This window comes from Alligator mississippiensis, chromosome 2 (assembly GCF_030867095.1).
Source record: "Alligator mississippiensis isolate rAllMis1 chromosome 2, rAllMis1, whole genome shotgun sequence".
Lineage (NCBI taxonomy): Eukaryota > Metazoa > Chordata > Crocodylia > Alligatoridae > Alligator > Alligator mississippiensis.
In genome coordinates, this window is record NC_081825.1 from 260,069,511 (window position 1) to 260,090,368 (window position 20,858).

Here is a 20,858-nt window from a genome sequence, read left to right on the forward strand (position 1 = left end):
ACTCCTACCCTGGGGGTCTTTAAGAGGAGGTTAGACGAACACCTCGCTGGGGTCGTTTGACCCCAGTACTTTTTCCTGCCATGGCAGGGGGTCGGACTTGATGATCTGCTCAGATCCCTTCCGACCCTACCAACTATGAAACTATGATCCTGGATAGACCTTGTCAGCCATCTTCAGATCCACAGATAAGACAGTCATGGAAGACAATCATCCTTGACTGCGAGAGATTGCCATTGATAATGAGTACTTCAACATTCAAGTAAGATAAAGACCCTTATTATGCTAGGACCCCATTATGCTAAGCATTGCAGATATATATGGTAAGAAGATCCAAAAAGGAAACAAGACAAGAAGCTTAAAGAGCAAAATCACATGCAAGTTTGTGAAAAGCTGGAAATAGACCTGGTCTTCCAGCTCTGATTCCCAGTCAAAAGCTCTATTTGCCTTATACCAGACTGCCTCTTACATCCATTCTTTATCCATAATCATTCACTTGTTGTTTACTTTCTTATGTAGAAGGTGTCCACTTCTAACACCTTCCTTCTACTCACCTGTGGATAAAGTGAAAAAGTTTCTGAAAACCTAAAGGAACTTGGATCATCCTTGTGGTATTCTCCAAATTTCTGACACTTAAATAAAAGGAAAATAAAAGTATAAGTTAACACAACAACTTTGGTTATATCATTAGAATTTTTTCAAATTTTTCTAATACATATCAAATGTGAAGTGTTGAACCTTTACAGTAAAAATGTAAATTAGAATAAAGCATGAAAAAAATGTTTTTGGCAAGTAGTAATTTCCTTTCATATCACACTGTAGTATGTGCTTTTTTAAATGTTACACAATTAGACAATTACTGAAAAAATATCAATTCAGCTACAGAAAGTTGCTTAGAACAGTCGCTTCCATACTTATGGAATAGACTAATAGACAATTAATCTTATAAGGAAGTAACAAGGGAAAATTCAAAGTATTCAAGACAGTCAAAGATTTTTTAAAGAAATGAATATTTAAAACTGCACACACAGTGCACGCATAAGAAAAGACTTAAAGTCCGATTTCACCTAAACCAGATCTTTAATCTTATTCTAACCCATTAACAGTTGGAAGCCTCACAGTGGTGACTGTGTGCTAATTTTATTTTAATTATTTAAATTGGAAATCTTGATTAATTCTACATTCTGCATAGATAAGTATTTGGTCTCTCTTTACATAATAGTTTAAGATAACCATTGAATACAAGTCATTTAATAATGTAAACTTGAAGACACCCAATTGATTTAATAAATAGGGAAGCAGCTCTTACCAGTCGTATGAGTTGCCTGTCCAGCCACCTAAGCACATCAGGTCCTTCTTCTGTCTCTGCCCTATAAACTGCCAATCTAGCCATAAGAATAGCAGCTGCCTCTTGGTCAAAAGAAGCAGCTATGTTTTGGATCTGTGTCTGTGCATCTGCCCAGCTGCAAAAGAAAAGCAGTTGTATAGAGAGTCATCCAAGCTCAGCAGACTCTACTGAAACTGAAACAGAGAGCAGTATCATAGAAAAGTCATGGAATTTCAGACCTCATCTGGGGTGAGCTGAGAGCCTCTTTGCTGAACCTTCCCTCTTAGGAATTTTCTTTGATTATATAAAAATGCAAGCACTGTATGTCACATATAGCCCCTGATGCAAGGTACATCTAGTGTGCAATTAACTGGTTAATTGTACAATAAATTTAGACATGCTACACATGCAAAGTAATTACTGCACAATAAAATGGCCAACAAGCCATAAAAATGACCAATGAGCTGCAAAGTCCTTGCTTGAAAAACATAGAACAGTTTGTACCTGGTTTCTATCAAGCTTTCATTTGAACATATCATGTCACACAAAAGGTGATAGTGTTTGCCCAGGTCCTCAGGCATCCCAAGGTAGATGTCTCCCTCTCCCCACCCACTTCCTGATAGGGGAGACTCTCTGTGACTCTTAACCTTGCTGACCCAGGCCAGAGTAGCAAAATGTCAAGATTCACTGCCCTTCCTTCAACCAGCTTTCTGTCTGCTTCTTTAAGACTGCCATTAGAACTTCTCCATGAAAGCCAGAGTGTAAACACGCACTGAAGTAACATACTTTACTTGTCTGACACAGGGAAAGATGGGGGAGGAATTTGTTCAGAAAGCTGGGGGCATGACAAGGACATATACAAAAGCACCTAACAAGGTCCCTGGAGAGTTTGAGCCCTGCTGCTCTTGGCCCCTTTCATCCCCCCATCCTTGACCCTTCACACAGGTCTTCCCAGTTCCGCACAAGGGTTGGGTTGCAGCTTCTTCAGTCAAGTGAAGCCCAGCTGACAACTCATTCCCAGCACAGCTGGAGAGAGAGATGACAGCCCCTGGTAGCAGCTCCCCAGCTCCACTTGCTGGAGAGCACTGGCAGAGAAAGTTTCCCAGATTCTTCTTCCCCACTGGATAGCTCATCCTTTGAACATGAAACACATTACACAGTGTGACAGTTTCCATCAAGTGATATTATCTGTTGCTTGTGGATCTTTGTGTCTTTATAAGTCTTAATTTGACCTGTGTAAGGGGGGCGGGGAAGAGATCTGTATGCTAGCAGTGTTTATTGGTTTATTGAACACTAAAAATATTTCACTAATATATAGCACAATAAGAGAAAATTAACCTGACACCCATAGTAATGATAACTGCCACAACCCCTTTGATAAATGACATCTTCCTACAAATTAACCATACTTCATTAATCTGTACAACACTAAAGAAAACCAACACTCCTCAGCACAATCAACTGCCTCTATAAGATTTGGTGCCCACTTTCTAAGTAAGCTAATGGTGAAGCTAGTTGAAAGTAAGAAGTTGCAAGTGAACATTTTGGTGTGAGATGAATAGTTGTACTCTACCACACAGATCAAAGTTGAGCCAGATTTTAAGGTGATTTCCCTCCTCATTCTTAGCCTTCCTCCATCCCTTCAAGCAGACTGTATTTGCAGAGAGTCTTTTCTTTGATATTTAGCTCAGCCTACTTCTGCTCCTCTCTCAGATCTGAAGAACGGCACCTGATGCCTGAAAGCTTGCCCACCAGTTCTCCAAACTATACAGTTGGTCCAATAAGAGATATCACGGAGATATCACAAAAATCCTTGCCCCTAAAGTAAGGGAACTTTGGGATTATTTTACCACCTGAACAACACAGACCATAGACTTTCACTAAGCAATTCATGTTCCAGGTAGAACTTCAGTCATTTTGGGGCATTTCAGCCTGTAGCTTCTTGGATATGGAACAATTCACAACACACCAGACAGAAAACGCACACAGGATTCAGAGGGACCATCCTTTCCTTGCCACATACACTGTACATCCTAAAACACTGAGCTGGTTAAATAACTGAAGATTATTAAATGAAATACAAACAGGTGCTGCATTGTTTTCTGAATACATTTATCATAAGAAAAATTTACTTTCTGGCAACGGTGGTCACTCTGATACGTCTCTGCCCACTTGAATGCTGATACTGAGTCACAAATTGGATTGCACCACGTCCACCCTGAGGAATCGGAGCATTGTGCTGGGAAGAAGAAAAAAACAACCTAAATTATTATTTTTTGAATTCGTGATTTTCAGTCAAGCTTCTGATTTTTTTGGTACCTGACTCATAATATTTTAATGCTTTAGGGGGGCAATAATAAAGACTACATTTTGGGACACATCTTCAATTGCCTCAGAGGACTATTATATTTACAGGTAAAATCTGTTAACAACAGATTAATCTGAAACTGGTTATGACATGCCTAAGAAACATTAACAAGTCATCTACAGAATTGCTTGTAAGTATTGTCAATGTAAAGCACAACAGGAAAGTGATCAATGTCTGATAAAATACTTCTTAACTGTATTGTATTCTTTATGAAAAGGGATCCTTATCTACCAAGGAATTGAGGGAGGTCTATTTTTTAAGATTCCAAAAGAAAATAAAGGAACCCTGAACTGCTGAATTTACTGGAATCCAAGACATAGCTTTTCCCCGCATTCAACATGGGGAGGATCTTGGATTTAAGTACTGTCTGAGGCAGGCGGCTGAAGCAGCTCCCACTCAAATTCCGACCCTGACCCAGGGGAAACCATGTGAAGGGTTATATTGTCCAATTTCCTGCACTAAATGTATTACACCATGTATTTAATTAGGGTGGAGATCAAGTTCCAATGCAATTTAATGAAAGCAGATTCTGTACAAGCATTGAAATCTGAGAGGTGTGACATTATATTTATGCAGCAATTAAACTATACATTAATAGCTTCACCCACCATTTAAACACAACAGATGGTGTTGAATGAGGAATCTGTTCAATATTTTAAAGTTACATTGTTACATAACTTTTTAGGACAGGAAGTGTGGAATAATGAATCCAGTTGCAAATACAGGCAGAATTTAAGGGGCTAGAATTTATGTGGCAGTTACTTTGGTATTTATATAGTACAGGAGTCTCATGTGGGGCTGTATCAAGTCACCCAAAATGATGCCTGCTACATGCACTATGTGCTGGCCCCAGCCCTATTTGTTGCATGTGATGCATGGAGCCCACTTGGTGCAGGCTGCAAATGGCGTGGGGCTGGTCTGGGGCATGCTGTGTGGGACTGTCCCTCCAAGAGAACTGGTTGAGATCAGCTGTTAGTTGTTGTAAAGAGTAGTCTGCAAAACACTGCTAGAGTCTTTCATGAAGATAATAAACAATATTTGCTTTTATAAAGGAAGTGTATAAGTGCTGTTATACACTTCCTTTATAAAAGCAAATATTGTTTACATGCTGCATGCGGTGCCCGCACTGGAGAAGCCCTGCACACTGGATCTAGGGACAGGACAGATGAGGTCCATAGATGGGCTACCCGTGCCAGATCCAGCACTCAGGGCTACTCTGACGCAAGTGTCACATGTAGCATGTGCCCCAGATGCAGCCCTGTACTCCACATGCCACACACAGCTAAAGCTGGTGAGCACTACATTCAGCACCAGGGAGACAGTCTTTTTGTTCCCCGAGAGAAATAGGAAATTAATTTTCTCCTACTTGAAAAGCACAAAAAACGTTATTTACAGATTGAAATAACCTTACGTCATTTGGAACAGAATTTTTTACCTAGACTGGGGGCGGGCAAAACAAAGCCCATGGGCTGTGCACTTTTACCAACCTGCGGGGCCCCCAAACACATTTTGCTCTAGCCAGCCCTGCCCACAAGGGTGGGAGCAAGACACCCATGTGTACACTCACCCATGTGTATCACGGAACTCTACTGCCTGGCTCCCATCCTTGTGGGAGGAAGCTGCTGCAGCCCCTGGGGACCTACTTTGCTTCCCCAGTCTCCTGCTTGCTCCAGGCAGTGGGTAGGGAATCAGTGGAGGCAGGGCTGGATCTGGGAGGGAGCACAGAGCTTGGGGCTGTGGCTGGTGGCAGCGCCAAGCCCGTGCCCAGGGGGCAGCAGCAGTGTGAAGCTGGGGTGGGCAGCGTGTGGGTGTGAGGAAGGGTGGCAGGGGGATCCTTCCCACAATTCCCTCATGGCGCACAGCCCTGGCAGGCGGTGGCAGCAGCAGCAGGTGGGGTGCTCAGCAGGGCGCGGCTCCAGCCAGCACTGCACACTGCAGCACACAGCCTCCACACAGACATCTGTACTGCTGGCACTCTCCGCCACTCACATGCAGCCCCCACACTCATCAGGCACAGTGGGGGAAGCCCTATGTGCTGGAGCCAGGTGCCTTCCATGCCAGGGCTGCACAACACAGAAGAGAAGCCAAGCCTCAGGCTGGACCTGGCTACCTTCTCCACCCTGCAGAGGAAGGCGCCTGGGGCTTCCCTCCCCTGCAACGCAGCCACAGCGGGGAAAACAATAAGATCCAGGCTGATGCTTCTCTCCAGTGCTACACAACTTTGGCAGGGAAGGCACCTGGCTCCAGAGTGCGGGGCTTCCCGCCCTGCTGTGCAAATACAGGGGCTGCATGTGAGTGGCGGGGAGCATAAGTGATAGAGGCTGCGCCCCTCGCTGCAATGTGCAGCACTGGATAGAACAGCACCCGGCCAGGAGCCTGCACCCTGAGCACCCCGCCTGCTGCTGCACCATGGAGGAGTGTAGGGGTCACCCACTCACCCCCCTCATACATTTTTTGTGAACGTTTGTTCACCAGAGTGCCCCAAGGGACGACTACTAGGTTGAACGGTCATAAACTACTACAAGACCGTTTCAGGCTGGACATAAGGAAGAATTCTTTACTGTCCAAGCCCCCAAGGTCTGGAACAGCCTGCCACCGGAGGTGGTTCAAGCGCCTACATTGAACACCTTCAAGAGCAAACTGGATGCTTATCTTGCTGGGATCCTGTGACCCCAGCTGACTTCCTGCCCTTTGGGCAGAGGGCCGGACTCGATGATCTTCCGAGGTCCCTTCCAGCCCTAATGTCTAATGTCTATGAAATACCCACAGCCTGCCCCAACCCCCCAAATATACACAACCCTCCCAACATACCCTATGCCCCCCCACACATCCACACCCCATCACAAATACCCCACATCCTATCACACACCCACATCCCCCCACACATGCACACATACCACATACACACCACACACACCCCACACATCCACACCCTACCATACATACGCCCCCAATATACAAAACTAAGAATTTATTCTTGAGTTATTATGCAATCACCTCTATATACAGTACACAAACACAAATTGTGACAAAAATATTTTTTGTAATAAAATTAAAATATGTTATGGTAGGTATTTGACTTCCAGTGTATGATTTGAGTTTTTTCTGGTTCTAAGACGGTAATCCCCTCTCCCAAAAGGAGTATTTCCGGGGGGTAAGGGGAAGAACTTCTAGTGGCAAAGGTCATGGGCTAGGGGGTGGGACTTCTGGTCACAAGATGGCAACAAGGTAGCAGGGCAACTGTCAAGGGGCAGGGCTACTCAGGCAGCCCTCGACAGTTCACCAAAACTCATTAAGTAGCCTCCACCCAAAATAATTGCTCACCCCTGAACTAGACCTAACAAGAAAGACTGAAACTTTAGGGTACAGACCGAAGTGACAATTTTTGCTTGAACTGGCCACACAAAGCAGTCTATAAATGTGACCAAACACAAGTGCACAGCTGCACACAGCTTCAAAAAATGGTTGATCAGGTGAAAATCTGACCCCCCTCACTGCATGAAGTATCAGATAAAGACGTTTCAAAACTTAGCATCTTTTGTAACTTGTGTCTTCCAAGCTCCTAGCCTGTTGCTGTTTTGAGAATGGGAGGGGGGAAAGACAGCAGAGGAAGTTCAGTCTGAGGGTTTTTCAGCCTCCCTGGAGCCCTCCTGAGGTGGGAGTGGGGGGGTCCAATTCACCCACCCCACCCTTCAGCAGCAGCTGGGGAGCTCCAAAAACCTTTCTCCTTCCCATTCTGAAATCAGTGACCACTGGCAGAGAGCCTGCCCCTCACTATGGGAACCTGGATGCAGGCTCCCAGCCCACAGCTAGATTCCCTTCCTGGCTGGAACCAACAGTGAACATCTGTTTGGTCTGGGGTAATGGTGTAACTCAGGATGCTTTGCAAAAATCGTTCTGAGTTACAGCTGAGAGCTGCACTTCTGCCTGCACCTTTAGCTAGCAAATGTTCTATTCCAGCAAGTACCACACTGACTTTTGTGTGCATATGAAGAAACAAATTAGTACTCAGGGTACTAGAAGGCCAGAACTAGAACTGTTGAATTTAATCTAACAAAGCATTTTAAATTCATAATATTATGGAGACTTGCCAAAAAGTTTATAAATACCCATGATTATTATTTTACTAATACGAAAAAAATGCATAAAAATGTATTTTTATTTAACAATGATAATATAAACTATCTTACTTTCCTTCCAACTACAACATACCAATTTCTTTCCCATCAACAGATTTTCTGTGCATTCGGTGCAAATGCAGTTAAAAGTTTTCTAGGATTTTTTAGAATCGTTTTAAAATTGGTTTTACACTTGAACAATACACTCAACATTCCACAGCTGACAAACTTGTATTCGTTTCTCCACCTATTGATATCTGTCACTGAGAAAATGAATTACTGCTGGCACACTTTTTATAAAGAAAGTCAGCTCATCTTACTGAGTAGACACCAACTAATTTAGACTCTATCATTTGAGAATGGCAACAGACATATACAAGTGGAAAACATTAAGGAAACCATAAAAACAATTGATTGTAAGTAAATGAATCTGAAAGGCTAATTACAAAACTATATTTGAGTTTGTTACAAAGAGAAACTTTCCTTACCTGATTGACTACCTCAAAGTAGAGTGCAAGAGTTGTAGTGGGATTAAGTCCGCAGATTTTCCACTGGCATGTACCCCCAGTTCCAATCTCCTGTAAACAGATTGTACATAATGCTTTGAAAAACATAAGTATTTCTTTGTTATACATTAATAAAGCTATAGATGTAGGATTAAAATACCTAACATATTTTAATAGTGCTACACTTCTTGCCTCTATCCACTACAGGCCATTATTTCCACTGCTCTGTAATGGCTCTTCATCACAGCTTCTATCAAAGGCTGCTTACAGATGTAAAAAAAACAGCACTTTACTTTTAAACTTGGCACATCCCTGTGCCTAGCCCAGTGCAAGCCCAGAAAAGACACTGCATTAGTTGCACCTGGCTCGCCCAAAGTCTGTATAGATCAGGCACATCAACAAGACTTTTTTGGTGCTTTTATCTAACAGCTGATTGCATCAGGTATTAGATAAAACCACCAAAAAGTCCTATTGAAGCATCTGCTCTATACAGATACTGCAGAGCCAGGACAAACTAACACACTGCTTCTTCCAGTAAAGCATAGCTGTTAGGGGCTTTTTGGGAGGGAATGGAGCAGAGTTCACATCTGTCAGCAGCCTAAGAAGCAACAGAAGGAGCCTTCATGGTGCATTCCCTAGACAAGCATCTATCTGGGATGGTTACAAATACAGCACCCTACATTTGTGCAAGAGTTTGGTTTTAAATACACAATCCTAGAGTCCCCCTCCCAATCCTGTAACTCTACATTTCTGTCTAGAATCAGAAATTATTTTGCTATCCTAAATTATATTAATTTAAAACAAAGTTGACTTACATTTTCTGACACACAAGGTCCTTTAGAATTGAGGGAAACACAGGGTCCAATAGCTCCTGAAATTTTTACTTCTCTTGAAGTCTGCAGATTCAAAAGTAAAATATGTAACAGATTAAGGTATGGTTACATGCACTTTAAACAATGATAAAATAATAAGAATGATTTTTTTAAACTCTTCTGGTAGGCATTAAGTTTTTCTTTGATACCTTTAGAAAAAATTATAAATATATTGGTGTTACAGAAACAGCATGTATAGTCACTTTAAGCACATTTGCAGCAACACATGGTATATCTGAAACTACAATATGTTTATGAATACAAATAGGATTACACATGGTTATAAATTAATATAAAGAAAGCACAATATTTTTAGACCCTTAAGTGCCCCAGAAAACATATTATGTGAAGTGTACAGCACACAAAATGCATTTATCATTAAGACAGACATTAAAATATTCTCAATCTGATGTGCAAATTGAGGGGCCACTGGACAGGCCATATTGATTGCATAAATATTACATCAAATTCACATTCTCTGTCTCCTAGGCTAAGTACTGTTATATCTTGTAACTTCAATTCGGCCCTTGTACCAGGTGTTAATTCCAGACTATGACATAGTTACTCCTTAACCAATAACAAATTGGTGGAGAATGCAGGCAACCGGGTAAAAGTCACTGGTAAGTGATTGAGTAGGATGAGTCTGTTGTAATGCTTTTGACTAACTATAGCACCAAACTTGTAACTACTAAAGGCTTATTAAATTTATTATTGGTTAAGTAATAACCATGCCCTAGTCTTGAAATTAATACGTAGTACAAGACCTCATAACAGTACAGACTCAGGGATGTCAGGGGGAAGTTAATTTTTCTCAAAATGGCTGCCCAACATCACATACACCAGGATTGGGGGCTCACAGGGGAGTTCGGAGTCCAGCAGGCTGGCGGGAATCAGAGCCAGGTGCAACCCATGAGGAGTGATGGAGCAGGCACGACCCATGGGTGGAGTTGCAGGGCAAGCGCAACCTAAAGACGGAGGGGGGGGCAGGTGTGACCCACAGGGTTTTACTGGGATATGGGATTAATTGGAAGAATCAGTGGGGTTCATGGGGTCCATGGGGGTGATCGGGGGTAACTTTTAGCCCCCCAACCCCTCCAGGCAAACCTACACCCCCCCCCTTCCCTCCCGCCCCTCCCTGCACCAGGATTTATTTGCTCAGTTCTGGCAGTGACAAATGCTCATAAATGTGACTGCACCCAGAGCAGCTTGTGGGATGGGGGTTGAGAGGGCTACCTGGTATGGGGCAGGGGGCAGAGGGAGCAAGGAGCTAAGGGGTCGCAAAAAATAGCCCTGTGAGGGGGAGGGGGTAAAAAGAGCATCCCTAGGGCTGGGGCCAGTGGCTGGATATCCCCAGCCCTCGGCTGCTTAGAGGAAAGTGTACAGAGGTTCCACGCACCAGTTTGACCTAAATCAAGCAAGTCTGATACTACATAGAGCCAGGTTTATCCTAACCTGAATTCTGCACTTTTTAGACCAATCTGTATGACTGAAACTTCTTTACAATTACAAGTTTAAACTGATTGCTGGTCACTAAGACCAGGTCTGTAAGAGTAAGGTTGGCACTGGGACAAGCTAAATTTAAATTGGGCAGCCATTCTGAACCCAATTTAACCTCCCCAAATGTCTGCACTTAGCCCTAAACATGCTTTGGTAAAAGCAGCACCTAATGCCCCAAATGATTATGGTGTAATTATACTGTACAAAGACATCCTTATTTTTCAATAGCATTAAGATTTTTCTATTTGCTTTCCAGTTTCAAGCCAAATTCATAACTATACTTGTGCAAAACAAAAGGCCTGATCATCCTTGGAGGATCTGTAGAAAGCTACAGTATGTATATGTAACAAATTGGGGACTGTATCTTCACATTATTTATGAATTCTCATAGTGGTTAAGAAATTGCTGCATCATTGGATGTGTCAGTGTATGTGGAATCTGCTATACTCTGCCAGCAATGTGTCACAAGTCTCCCAGACCAGGAACAAGGGAGGGTCATTAAAACCTCAATAGCTTCCATTCGAGTGGAAGCAGTTTAGAAGAATAGGATAGCTGATACCTAGTAAAGCCAGTGCAGCTGAATCTGCCTGCAGGAAGAGGTTTTGGAAAAGTAGAAAATCCCTGAACAGGGGAATAAAACAGATCAGGCATTAAAAAGCACGGAGCCTGAGGGAAAATCTAACACCACAGTGGAAGGTTGTCCAGTCCATCCCTCTCATTTACACATACCAAATCCAGAATTATTGTGGTGAGGCTGCTCTAGGGACTCCCCACTAAAGTTGTTCTCAAATCCCCAGCCTGTTGGTGAGTGGCCACTGGGGATGGTCTCAGAGTTGTCTTGCAGTGTACTTTCAGGTTTGGAGCATGCAAACAGGAGGGGGCAGGGCAGAGCACTGCTCCAGAACATCTTTATTGGACCATGCTGCAGCCATGGCATAGACTCAAGGTGTTGAGGAGGGAAAGCCAAGACGGACTTACAGAGATGCAAAAAGAAAGGGTGGAAGGAGTGCTTTCAGAGCTCCAGTTGAGGGTGTGGCTAAGGAAGCAAGAAACTGGCTGCACTGAAAAGACACTTGGAGAAGCCATCTGCTAGAAAAAGACATCTTGGACTTCTCAAGGTAATAACAGATGTCATATTTCTTTCTAAAGAAAGCTTTTTGTCCTGGAATAGAAAAGCTCATTGTCCTACTTTAAGAACCTGTGAAGTATGCCAGATAAAAACTGTGCTCACCATCTTTCAAGGACAATTCAAAAAGGATGTGGAGAAGCTTGAGAGAGTCCAGAGAAGAGCCGCACGCACGATCAGAGGTCAGGAAAACAGACCTTACGACGACAGGCTGAGAGCTATGGGGCTCTTTACCCTGGAAAAGCGCAGGCTCAGGGGTGATCTGATGGCCACCTATAAGTTTATCAGGGTGACCACCAGTATCTGGGGGAACGTTTGTTCACCAGAGCGCCCCAAGGGATGACGAGGTCAAATGGTGATAAACTACTGCAAGATCGTTTCAGGTTGGACGTAAGAAAGAATTTGTTTACTGTCCGAGCCCCCAAGGTCTGGAATAGCTTACCATCGGAGGTGGTTCAAGCACCTACATTGAACACCTTCAAGAGACAATTGGATGCTTATCTTGCTGGGCTCCTATGACCCCAGCTGACTTCCTGCCCTCAGGCAGGGGGCTGGACTCGATGATCTTCCAAGGTCCCTTCCAGCCCTAATGTCGATGAAACCTATGAAATCTATGACAATGGGGGCTCATAGCCATTCATTCCAGGGACAAACTGGGTGTAAAGGGAGGGGCAGCTTCTCTTTTGTCCCAGGTTTCAACTCAGAACTGACATTGGATTTGAGGCACTTCAAAATCATGTTGCCCTTCTGAAAATTAACATAGATAAGCCAGAAACTACATACAATTGTCCCAGATAAAAGTGATGGTACATTTTCTCTAGCATACTCCACAGGTATGTAAACTGGAACTTTTAGCTTTTTTTTTTTCACCCTTAGGGACTCACCTAGGGTTATAGACCTACCAAATGCACAATTTCAAGGAAATTATGAAACTGACAGTCTCCTGTAAAATATCCAGTTCCCCATGGAAAAGCACGGAGAACCAGCTATTTTCAAAAAGCCGGCAAAGAGCCAGCAAAAAGTTGTCTCCTAGAAGGGCAGGGGTATACCCCACCCATCTCCAGTTCCAGGATCTGGAGCTGGACCCCCATGTGCCTGCTGGGAGTGGAGAAGGATGGTGCAGCAAAAGCAAAGGGAAGTGCAGCACAGTGGAGCAGGAGCAAGAGGAGGAGCTGCTGCTGGAGGTAGAGAGTACAGAGCAGCATGCGGATAGCTGCAGCCGCCCAGGGAACAGCCCGCGGGAAGCTGCTCCTGCCCCAGCACATGAAGATCCAGTTCCAGCTCCCCGGAAAGCAGCCAGGAGCTGTGGCAGGAGCCACCACCTGGCTAAAGCTGCTTGCATGCCCACGCAGAATGGCATGGCATGGCGCGGCATGGCGCAGCAGGGGCAGGAGCAACTTCCAGCCGGCTGTTCCGAGGGTGGCTTCTTTTGCTCTTGCTGCACACTGCACCACTCTCAGCAGGCACATGGGGGTCTGGCTCCAGATCCTGGAACTGGATGCGGGGGCCACAGAGCAGCACCTGGCCAGGGTATAGGCACCAGCAGGAGCGTAGCATGAGCTGCCCTGGTGCAAGCGAGCAGATCTTGGCTCCATGAAGAGTGCCAGGGCCCCAGCTCCAGATCTGATGTCTGGAAGCTGAAACCAAAGCCTTGCATATGGAGTAGGAGCCACCTGGCTGAAACTGCTCACCCAGCATGCCGCAGCATGGTGCAGCAAGGCACAGCAAAGGCAAGATCACAAGCAAGAACTGTTGCTGGAGGCTGGGGGCACAGAGCACCACCTGACTGCAGCTGCACCAGGAACAGCCCCAGCCGAATCTGCATGCTGGCCGGGGCCCAGCCCAGCAGGCACCAGCAAGAGACTAGTGCAGGCTGCCCCAGTGCAAGCCTGTGCAAATCACCTAGTGGGCTGAATCCTTATTTTGCCTACCCCTGAGCTAGGGCTTTCAATCAATGCCTGGGAGGGGTGGGACATACAGCACATCTCAGCCAGAGGTGTACGGAGGATGGGGGGGGCTTTGCTCCACCTTCAAAATGGCAGCCCCAGCCATGATGCGACCAAGAAAAATCGGGGGCCCCAGCCACGTTACAGCCATGTAATTCGGGGCTGATCCACCCTGGAGCTCGTCCGGCTGCTCTTCTTTGAAGCTGGAGAGGAGAGGAAAGGAAAGGAGAAGAGAAGAGAGGAGAGGCTCTTCTCCCCTTCCTCCCACATCACCCTCACTAGCCAGAGCCTGGCAGCGCGGGGAGGCAGTTGGGCGTAGCCCAGTGGGGGTTGATGTGACACTTGCAGTAGTACATCACACTTTTTCGTTTTGGCCCTAGTGCCTGTTCTTAACCTGGCAGGAGAAATGCCATGCATCTGTGTCCATGAAAGCAGTTTTCCTGAACCGCTTCCAAGGGCAGGCTGCTCTCCCCTACTTTAGGGGTCTTGAAGAGAAGGCTGGATAGGCATCTGGCTGGGGTCATCTGACCCCAGCACTCTTTCATGCCCAGGCAGTGGGGTCAGACTCAATGATCTGTTGAGGTCCCTTCTGACCCTAGCATCTGTGTGAATTGGCCGCCGTGGCCTGTGAATTTGGCAGGTTCCTACCTAGGACCAAAGTATGCTCAAAACTGGTGAGGAAATGAGCAAAATTGGCATTATGAACTGCAAATGTCTACATGAGCTTTTTACATGAATACTGCAGTGATCTGCAGTGATATTCAAAGAGAAAACCAACACCAGATACTGACAACATTCACATTAAATTTCTTAAGATTCTTACCTTTATTTCTAATGTGCCACCAAATCCCATCTTGAAGTGCCCTTGCATATCTTTGGTAAACACTCTCTGAAAGGTTTGTTTGAATAAAGATGTATTGAACGAATCTCCCATTACCATGTAACCTCTGGATGAACAATCAAAAGACAAAAAACACCTCCAAATGAAAAAAAACAAGCCAAAAAACATCTAAACTATTTATCAGGCAATAATTTGGTGGAAAGATATTTGGTGAAAAGCAAAGCTGCTCAAAGAATTCCTGAAGAGTTTACACTAAAAATACTTCAAGATGTAACATTTCTTTTTAAAAATCTCATTAAAAGGGACAGTTTACTATTCTGTCATCAGTAAGAGAAAACATTGCTAAAGCATTACAGAGAAACTTTCATAAACAGGCTTCTTACAAGATCAGTATGTCAGTCATAATCACCTTAATATAAAACAAAACACAAGTCTTTCAACTGAGGAAGTCATTATAATGAGATTTATCATTGTAGTTATTTTTTTTCAGTGATACCTTAGAGCAGTAGTGTTCAGGCCCTATGGCCTGGATGAGTGGTGTGGGGTCAGTCAGCAGGCTAAATCTGGTCCACAGGCCCAATTTGGCACATGGGGTTGGCCCAGTAAGTGGCTCCAGCCCTATACACCAGATTCAGCCCCAACCCTGGCCCTGTGCACTGGATCAGGCCCATGGCACCAGCCATGTGTGCTGGGCTATGCCATCTGACCCAGAGGGCTTGGAAATTTGGCTGTGGGAAACCACTGGCAATGTTAATACCACCTCTCCCCTGTCACCAAATTTTCAGACCTGCAGGAAGCCCCACAGGCCAGGTGACATGGCCCTGTGGAACAAAGATTGTGCACCATGCCTTAGAGAAATGAATCTACCAATCAGTTTATCTTAATACTGAATATTTCAATATATATCTAAATCACTTCGCCTCACTCATTTGAATAAGTATTTCAAATTTGAAACCACCTCATAAAATGGATACTTAAGCTCAGGAATGAATGCTCTTTGGAGGCAAAACCATTGTTATGACAATTCTGTACTTTAAAGTATTTTTAAAACTATTTGGATTAGTACTTACGGAATAATAATGTAAGCAGCCATTTTATCTCCAGTAGTGCTCGACATATATTAACATAAAACATTTTAATTATATATTTGATAAGGTTTGTGCTAGATATGGCCTTCAATTTTGTCTCTAAGTCTGGTATTTTCTTTTGGGCAGGCAAGCTTCTTTGCGTAAATGTGGTATCTTTAATTAGACCAAATAAATAGTTGGAAAAATTGCTCTTTGCAAGCTTTCAGGTACAAACACCCTTCTTCAGGCACAGGGAGAGTTTTCTTTTAGTATTTTCTTTTAATCATCTCAGCAGAGGTATGTCTTCAAGGAGATATTTAAATACAGAAAGGACTGAGGTCATAGGGACTTACACAGAAAAAGCACCATATACCTAGGGGATAACTTGACAGAAGACAGAGCTACAGAAGTTTATAAATCCTATGTTTAAGGCTGGCTTTAGTGAAGGACCACAGATTCTTTTCCTTTTTCATGTCCCTGTGACAAGGTATTTAGCAAAATTCACAGATTCTTTGGAATCTGACAGGGCCATGCCATGAGTGCTTCTGCTACAGCCTTGAACTTGCGAGGTCTGGGCTGTCAACAGTGCACCTTAGCACGCATGGGACCCTAACCCCCAAGCCACAGGTGGAACAGGTTGATGCAACAAAGAGACGAAAGAAGCAGAACTAGACGTTCATACCAAATACAGGAAGCTTGAAGTTGATGCAGAAAAAAATCATGAGCCAGGAGCAGGATTCTAAGAGAGTTAACACTGTCAACATTGACGGGCATAATAAATAATCTTATCAGCAGGCTGCACAGGGATAATATTAAGGTCAAGGACTCTAGAACATAGGACACAATGGTAATCAAGATGCAAAATTATGACTTCTGGGAGAGAAAGAATTTTAGTAACAGGGACTACAAAAATGATGGATCTTAGAAAAGCTGTAGAGGAAGAACTGACAGAATCTAAGCCTGTGGCATAATGCAAACAAAAAGGTGAAAAAAGGTTATGGGCATGTGGTATATTAAACAGGAATAGAGAATGGAGGAGTGGACAACATTTCACAGGATGGGGTGGGATTTGCTTGCCCTGTTAAACTTAACTGGTGGCAAAACATCCAGAAGATCTCAGACACAGTCACTGAGGCAAGTCAGTTTCATAGTGGGTAGGGTCAGAAGGGACCTGAGCAGATCATCAAGTCCGACCCCCTGCCATGGCAGGAAAAAGTACTGGGGCCAAATGACCCCAGCGAGGTGTTAATCTAACCTCCTCTTAAAGACCCCCAGGGTAGGAGCCAGTCAGAAATGAGCAGGTACATTTGAGTCACCAACATGGAAACTATAGTTGCTGCTCTGTGATCTAATAAGACTTCCCAGAAAAAGGGAGCAAACAAGAGTGGCCAGTACCAGAACAGTATGGTATCCCTGGACATTGGAAAAAAATAAAGCGTTAGCCAGCATACTTCTCACCATAAAAAGCAAGCAAAAAAATCTTTAGATGAGTCAGAGGAGTGGAATTAAAAGAGAATAGTATTATGCAAACTGAAGAAGAGCAAAATACCAAGGGGAAGGAAACATGATACAATTACTATAATACACCTAGAATTCTACACCATAGTAAATTTACTCTATAGCAAGGAATGGGCACACAACCAGCTCTCAGAAGCTAGCTGCCTACAACAGGCACTATTATATTATAGCACCTGGCCAGGAAGCAGTGAAAAACTAGTTTTAATTGAGAAAATGGCTATCTATGATGAAACTAACAAAGTGTGGATGAATCTTCCGCATATAGTTGCTACACATTTTAGGAGATAACTTATAAGAGATTACTGGATCTGAGTGACTTACTATGTAGCATAGATTCATAGATGTTAGGGTCGGAAGGGACCTCAATAGATCATCGAGTCCGACCCCCTGCATAGGCAGGAAAGAGTGCTGGGTCTAGATGACCCCAGCTAGATGCTTATCTAACCTCCTCTTGAAGACCTCCAGGGTAGGGGAGAACACCACCTCCCTTGGGAGCCCGTTCCAGACCGTGGCCACTCGAACTGTGAAGAAGTTCTTCCTAATGTCCAGTCTAAATCTGCTCTCTGCTAGATTGTGGCCATTGTTTCTTGTAACCCCTGGAGTTGCCTTGGTGAATAAATACTCACCAATTCCCTTCTGTGCCCCCATGGTGAACTTATAGGCAGCCACAAGGTCGCCTCTCAACCTTCTCTTGTGGAGGCTGAAAAGGTCCAGTTTCGCTAGTCTCTCCTCGTAGGGCTTGGTCTGCAGGCCCTTAACCATACGAGCGGCCCTTCTCTGGACCCTCTCCAGGTTATCCGCATCCCTCTTGAATTGCGGCGCCCAGAATTGCACACAGTACTCCAACTGAGGTCTGACCAGCGCCCGATAGAGGGGAAGTATCACCTCCTTGGACCTATTCGTCATGCATCTGCTGATGCACGATAAAGTGCCATTGGCTTTTCTGATGGCTTCGTCACACTGCCAACTCATGTTCATCTTACAGTCCACTAGGACTCCAAGATCCCTTTCCACTTCCGTGCCACTCAGCAGGTCATTCCCTAGGCTGTAGGTGTGCTGGACATTTTTCCTCCCTAGGTGCAGCACTTTGCATTTCTCCTTGTTGAACTGCATTCTGTTGTTTTCTGCCCACTTGTCTAACCTGTCCAGGTCTGCTTGCAGCTGTTCCCTGCCCTCCGGTGTGTCCACTTCTCCCCATAGCTTTGTGTCACCTGCAAACTTGGACAGAGTACTTTTCACTCCCTCGTCCAAGTCGCTGATGAAGACATTAAAGAGTATCGGTCCAAGGACTGAGCTCTGCGGGACCCCACTTGCCCACACCCTTCCAGGTCGAAGCCGACCCATCCACCACGACTCTCTGGGTGCGACCCTCCAGCCAATTTGCCACCCACCAGACTGTGTAGTCATCCAAGTCACAGCCTCTTAACTTGTTCACCAATATGGGGTGGGATACCGTAACAAAGGCCTTCCTGAAGTCTAAGTATACGACATCCACCCCTACTCCTGTGTCCAGGTGTTTCGTAACCTGGTCATAAAAAGAGACTAGATTGGTCAGGCACGATCTGTCTGCCACGAACCTGTGCTGGTTTCCCCTCAGCATAATTTGTCCTGCCGTGCTCTTGCATATGTGAGCCTTGATAATTTTTTCAAAGACTTTGCCAAGGATGGAGGTGAGACTGACTGGCCTATAGTTGCCCGGGTCCTCCTTCCTCCCCTTCTTGAAAATGGGGACCACATTGGCCCTTTTCCAGTCCTCCGGGACTTGGCCCGTGTGCCACGAGCGTTCAAATATTCCCGCCAATGGCTCTGCAATGATGTCGGCCAGCGCCTTCAGTACCCTCGGATGGAGCTCATCCGGGCATGCCGACTTAAAGGCATCCAGTTCTTCCAAGTGACTCTGAACCATCTCAGGGTCTACGCATGGAAGTCTGGCACCTTGCTGCTGCCTCTCTACAACCCCAGTGAGAGACTTGTCGTGCCCCTCGCTTAGGAATACCGAGGCAAAGAACTCGTTGAGGAGTTCAGCCTTGTCCCCCCTGTCCGTCACCAATTGTTTCTGCCCATTTAGCAGGGGTCCTATTCCTCCCATTTAGCAGGGCTGTGTCACATGTCAGCTCCATTTTTATTTTTAGCCCTCCAAACTACAACTCCCATGAGACAATGCCCTCCAGCAAGGAAACATTAGGCAAGATTACTGTTGCCCTATGGAACTGATGTATTGCTATGGTAACAAATTCATCCACAACCTAAGAGCAAATTAGGTTCAAATGCAAGGCACCCATAGCCATAGCTTACAGATACTTAGCAACAACAACAAAAAAAATGAACATGCTATTTAGAAAAACACACTTTCATACACTACTTTAAAAAATATTAAACACATACCCAGTATAGTTGGGACAGCACTTCATCTCAAGAAGGCCAGTCTGATCCAATGCACATGCATATATGTCAACAACATGACCATTTGTAGCAGCACGGTTAGCAAGACCTTCAAAATGCTAAATACAAAATGAAAATATACTTATAGCAATGTGCAAACTGAACTCGTCACATCTTTTACATTAAAACCTCAAATTCCAGAATTCTTCTAAAACAGTTAAATTAGATTTTATCTAGATTATACCCTAATATTAGACAGCAATAAACTTAAAAAAAAAAACTAGGACTAAAACTTTTAGTTTCTATGCACAACTATATAATTGATCCGATAAAAAACATTACTAAATAAACCTTGCTTCTCTCATATTCCCGAAACTACTGCAGTTACAACATCACAATTATATCTCTTGAACAGCTCAGAAGGTAATTTGTGCTACACTAATTGATGGGGAGTTCTACTTAAAAATCCATGTCACATTTTACTTCACTGTGTATTCAGGACCCAATCCTGTTCCTAATAAAGTCAGTGAAAACACTCCAACTTACTTTAGTGGGAACTGGATCAGGTTCTAACTTAACATACTGACAATCCTTATGAAATTTTGGAAAACAGTAGCTAAAATTGATCAAATGTGTAGATTCCTCTTCGTTTTATACATATACAGTTTATTAAATCTGTTTATACACTAGTTATTATCTATCAGACAAATGTGTCTATATCGACTGGCATTTATTTAGCAAGAGGCCTAGAATTTCATATGTTGTCCAGTCTTACCTTAGTACCCTTCTTCACATATTTGGCATTGTCTTTTTCAATATCATGCCATGATCTTATGGGCAACTTCAGTTCATCTCCTACAACCATGCCAGGTCCTTGAGTAGCTGGCCCTCCAATAAACATCATTATGTGTGCACCAGTATTAGGAAAAGTGCACTGTGGGAAACAAAAGATACCTCAGAAAGCTCTTCTTATGAAAAGGAAAGACATGAGATAATAGTAACAGGAAATAACTATGAATTTGTCAATTAATGTAAACACTTAGAGACTTTATCAGAAGTATTAAGTTTTAATTTCATGTCAAGCCTTATTCTTGTCTCATTAAGATTAATTCCTTTAATGAATAAAATGGTTCCACACGCAGTTAGGACCAAAGCCTCAGCTGGTGTAAGTTCCCACAGCCCCACTGTTTGATCTCAGCTGAAGTGAATTTACACAAATTGAGGATCTGACCCACCACATTTCACTTTCCCTCTTAGTTCTTACTAGAAACAATGAAATGGGAAACTGTTTTT

The 20,858-nt window shown here is 44.0% G+C and overlaps 1 protein-coding gene across 1 annotated transcript in view; it reads right to left on the minus strand.

Annotated features, from left to right (window-relative positions):
• SEC23A (SEC23 homolog A, COPII coat complex component) overlaps positions 1–20,858 on the minus strand; it is a 55,923-nt gene that overhangs the window by 20,893 nt on the left and 14,172 nt on the right. Inside the window, exons 8-15 of the mRNA XM_006268337.4 lie at positions 20,341–20,499; positions 19,569–19,684; positions 14,581–14,704; positions 9,132–9,212; positions 8,299–8,388; positions 3,457–3,563; positions 1,307–1,460; positions 552–629 (exon numbers count right to left, since the gene is read on the minus strand). Of these exons, the coding sequence (XP_006268399.1) occupies positions 552–629; positions 1,307–1,460; positions 3,457–3,563; positions 8,299–8,388; positions 9,132–9,212; positions 14,581–14,704; positions 19,569–19,684; positions 20,341–20,499 (909 nt within the window). The remainder of the gene's footprint in view (positions 1–551; positions 630–1,306; positions 1,461–3,456; positions 3,564–8,298; positions 8,389–9,131; positions 9,213–14,580; positions 14,705–19,568; positions 19,685–20,340; positions 20,500–20,858) is intronic.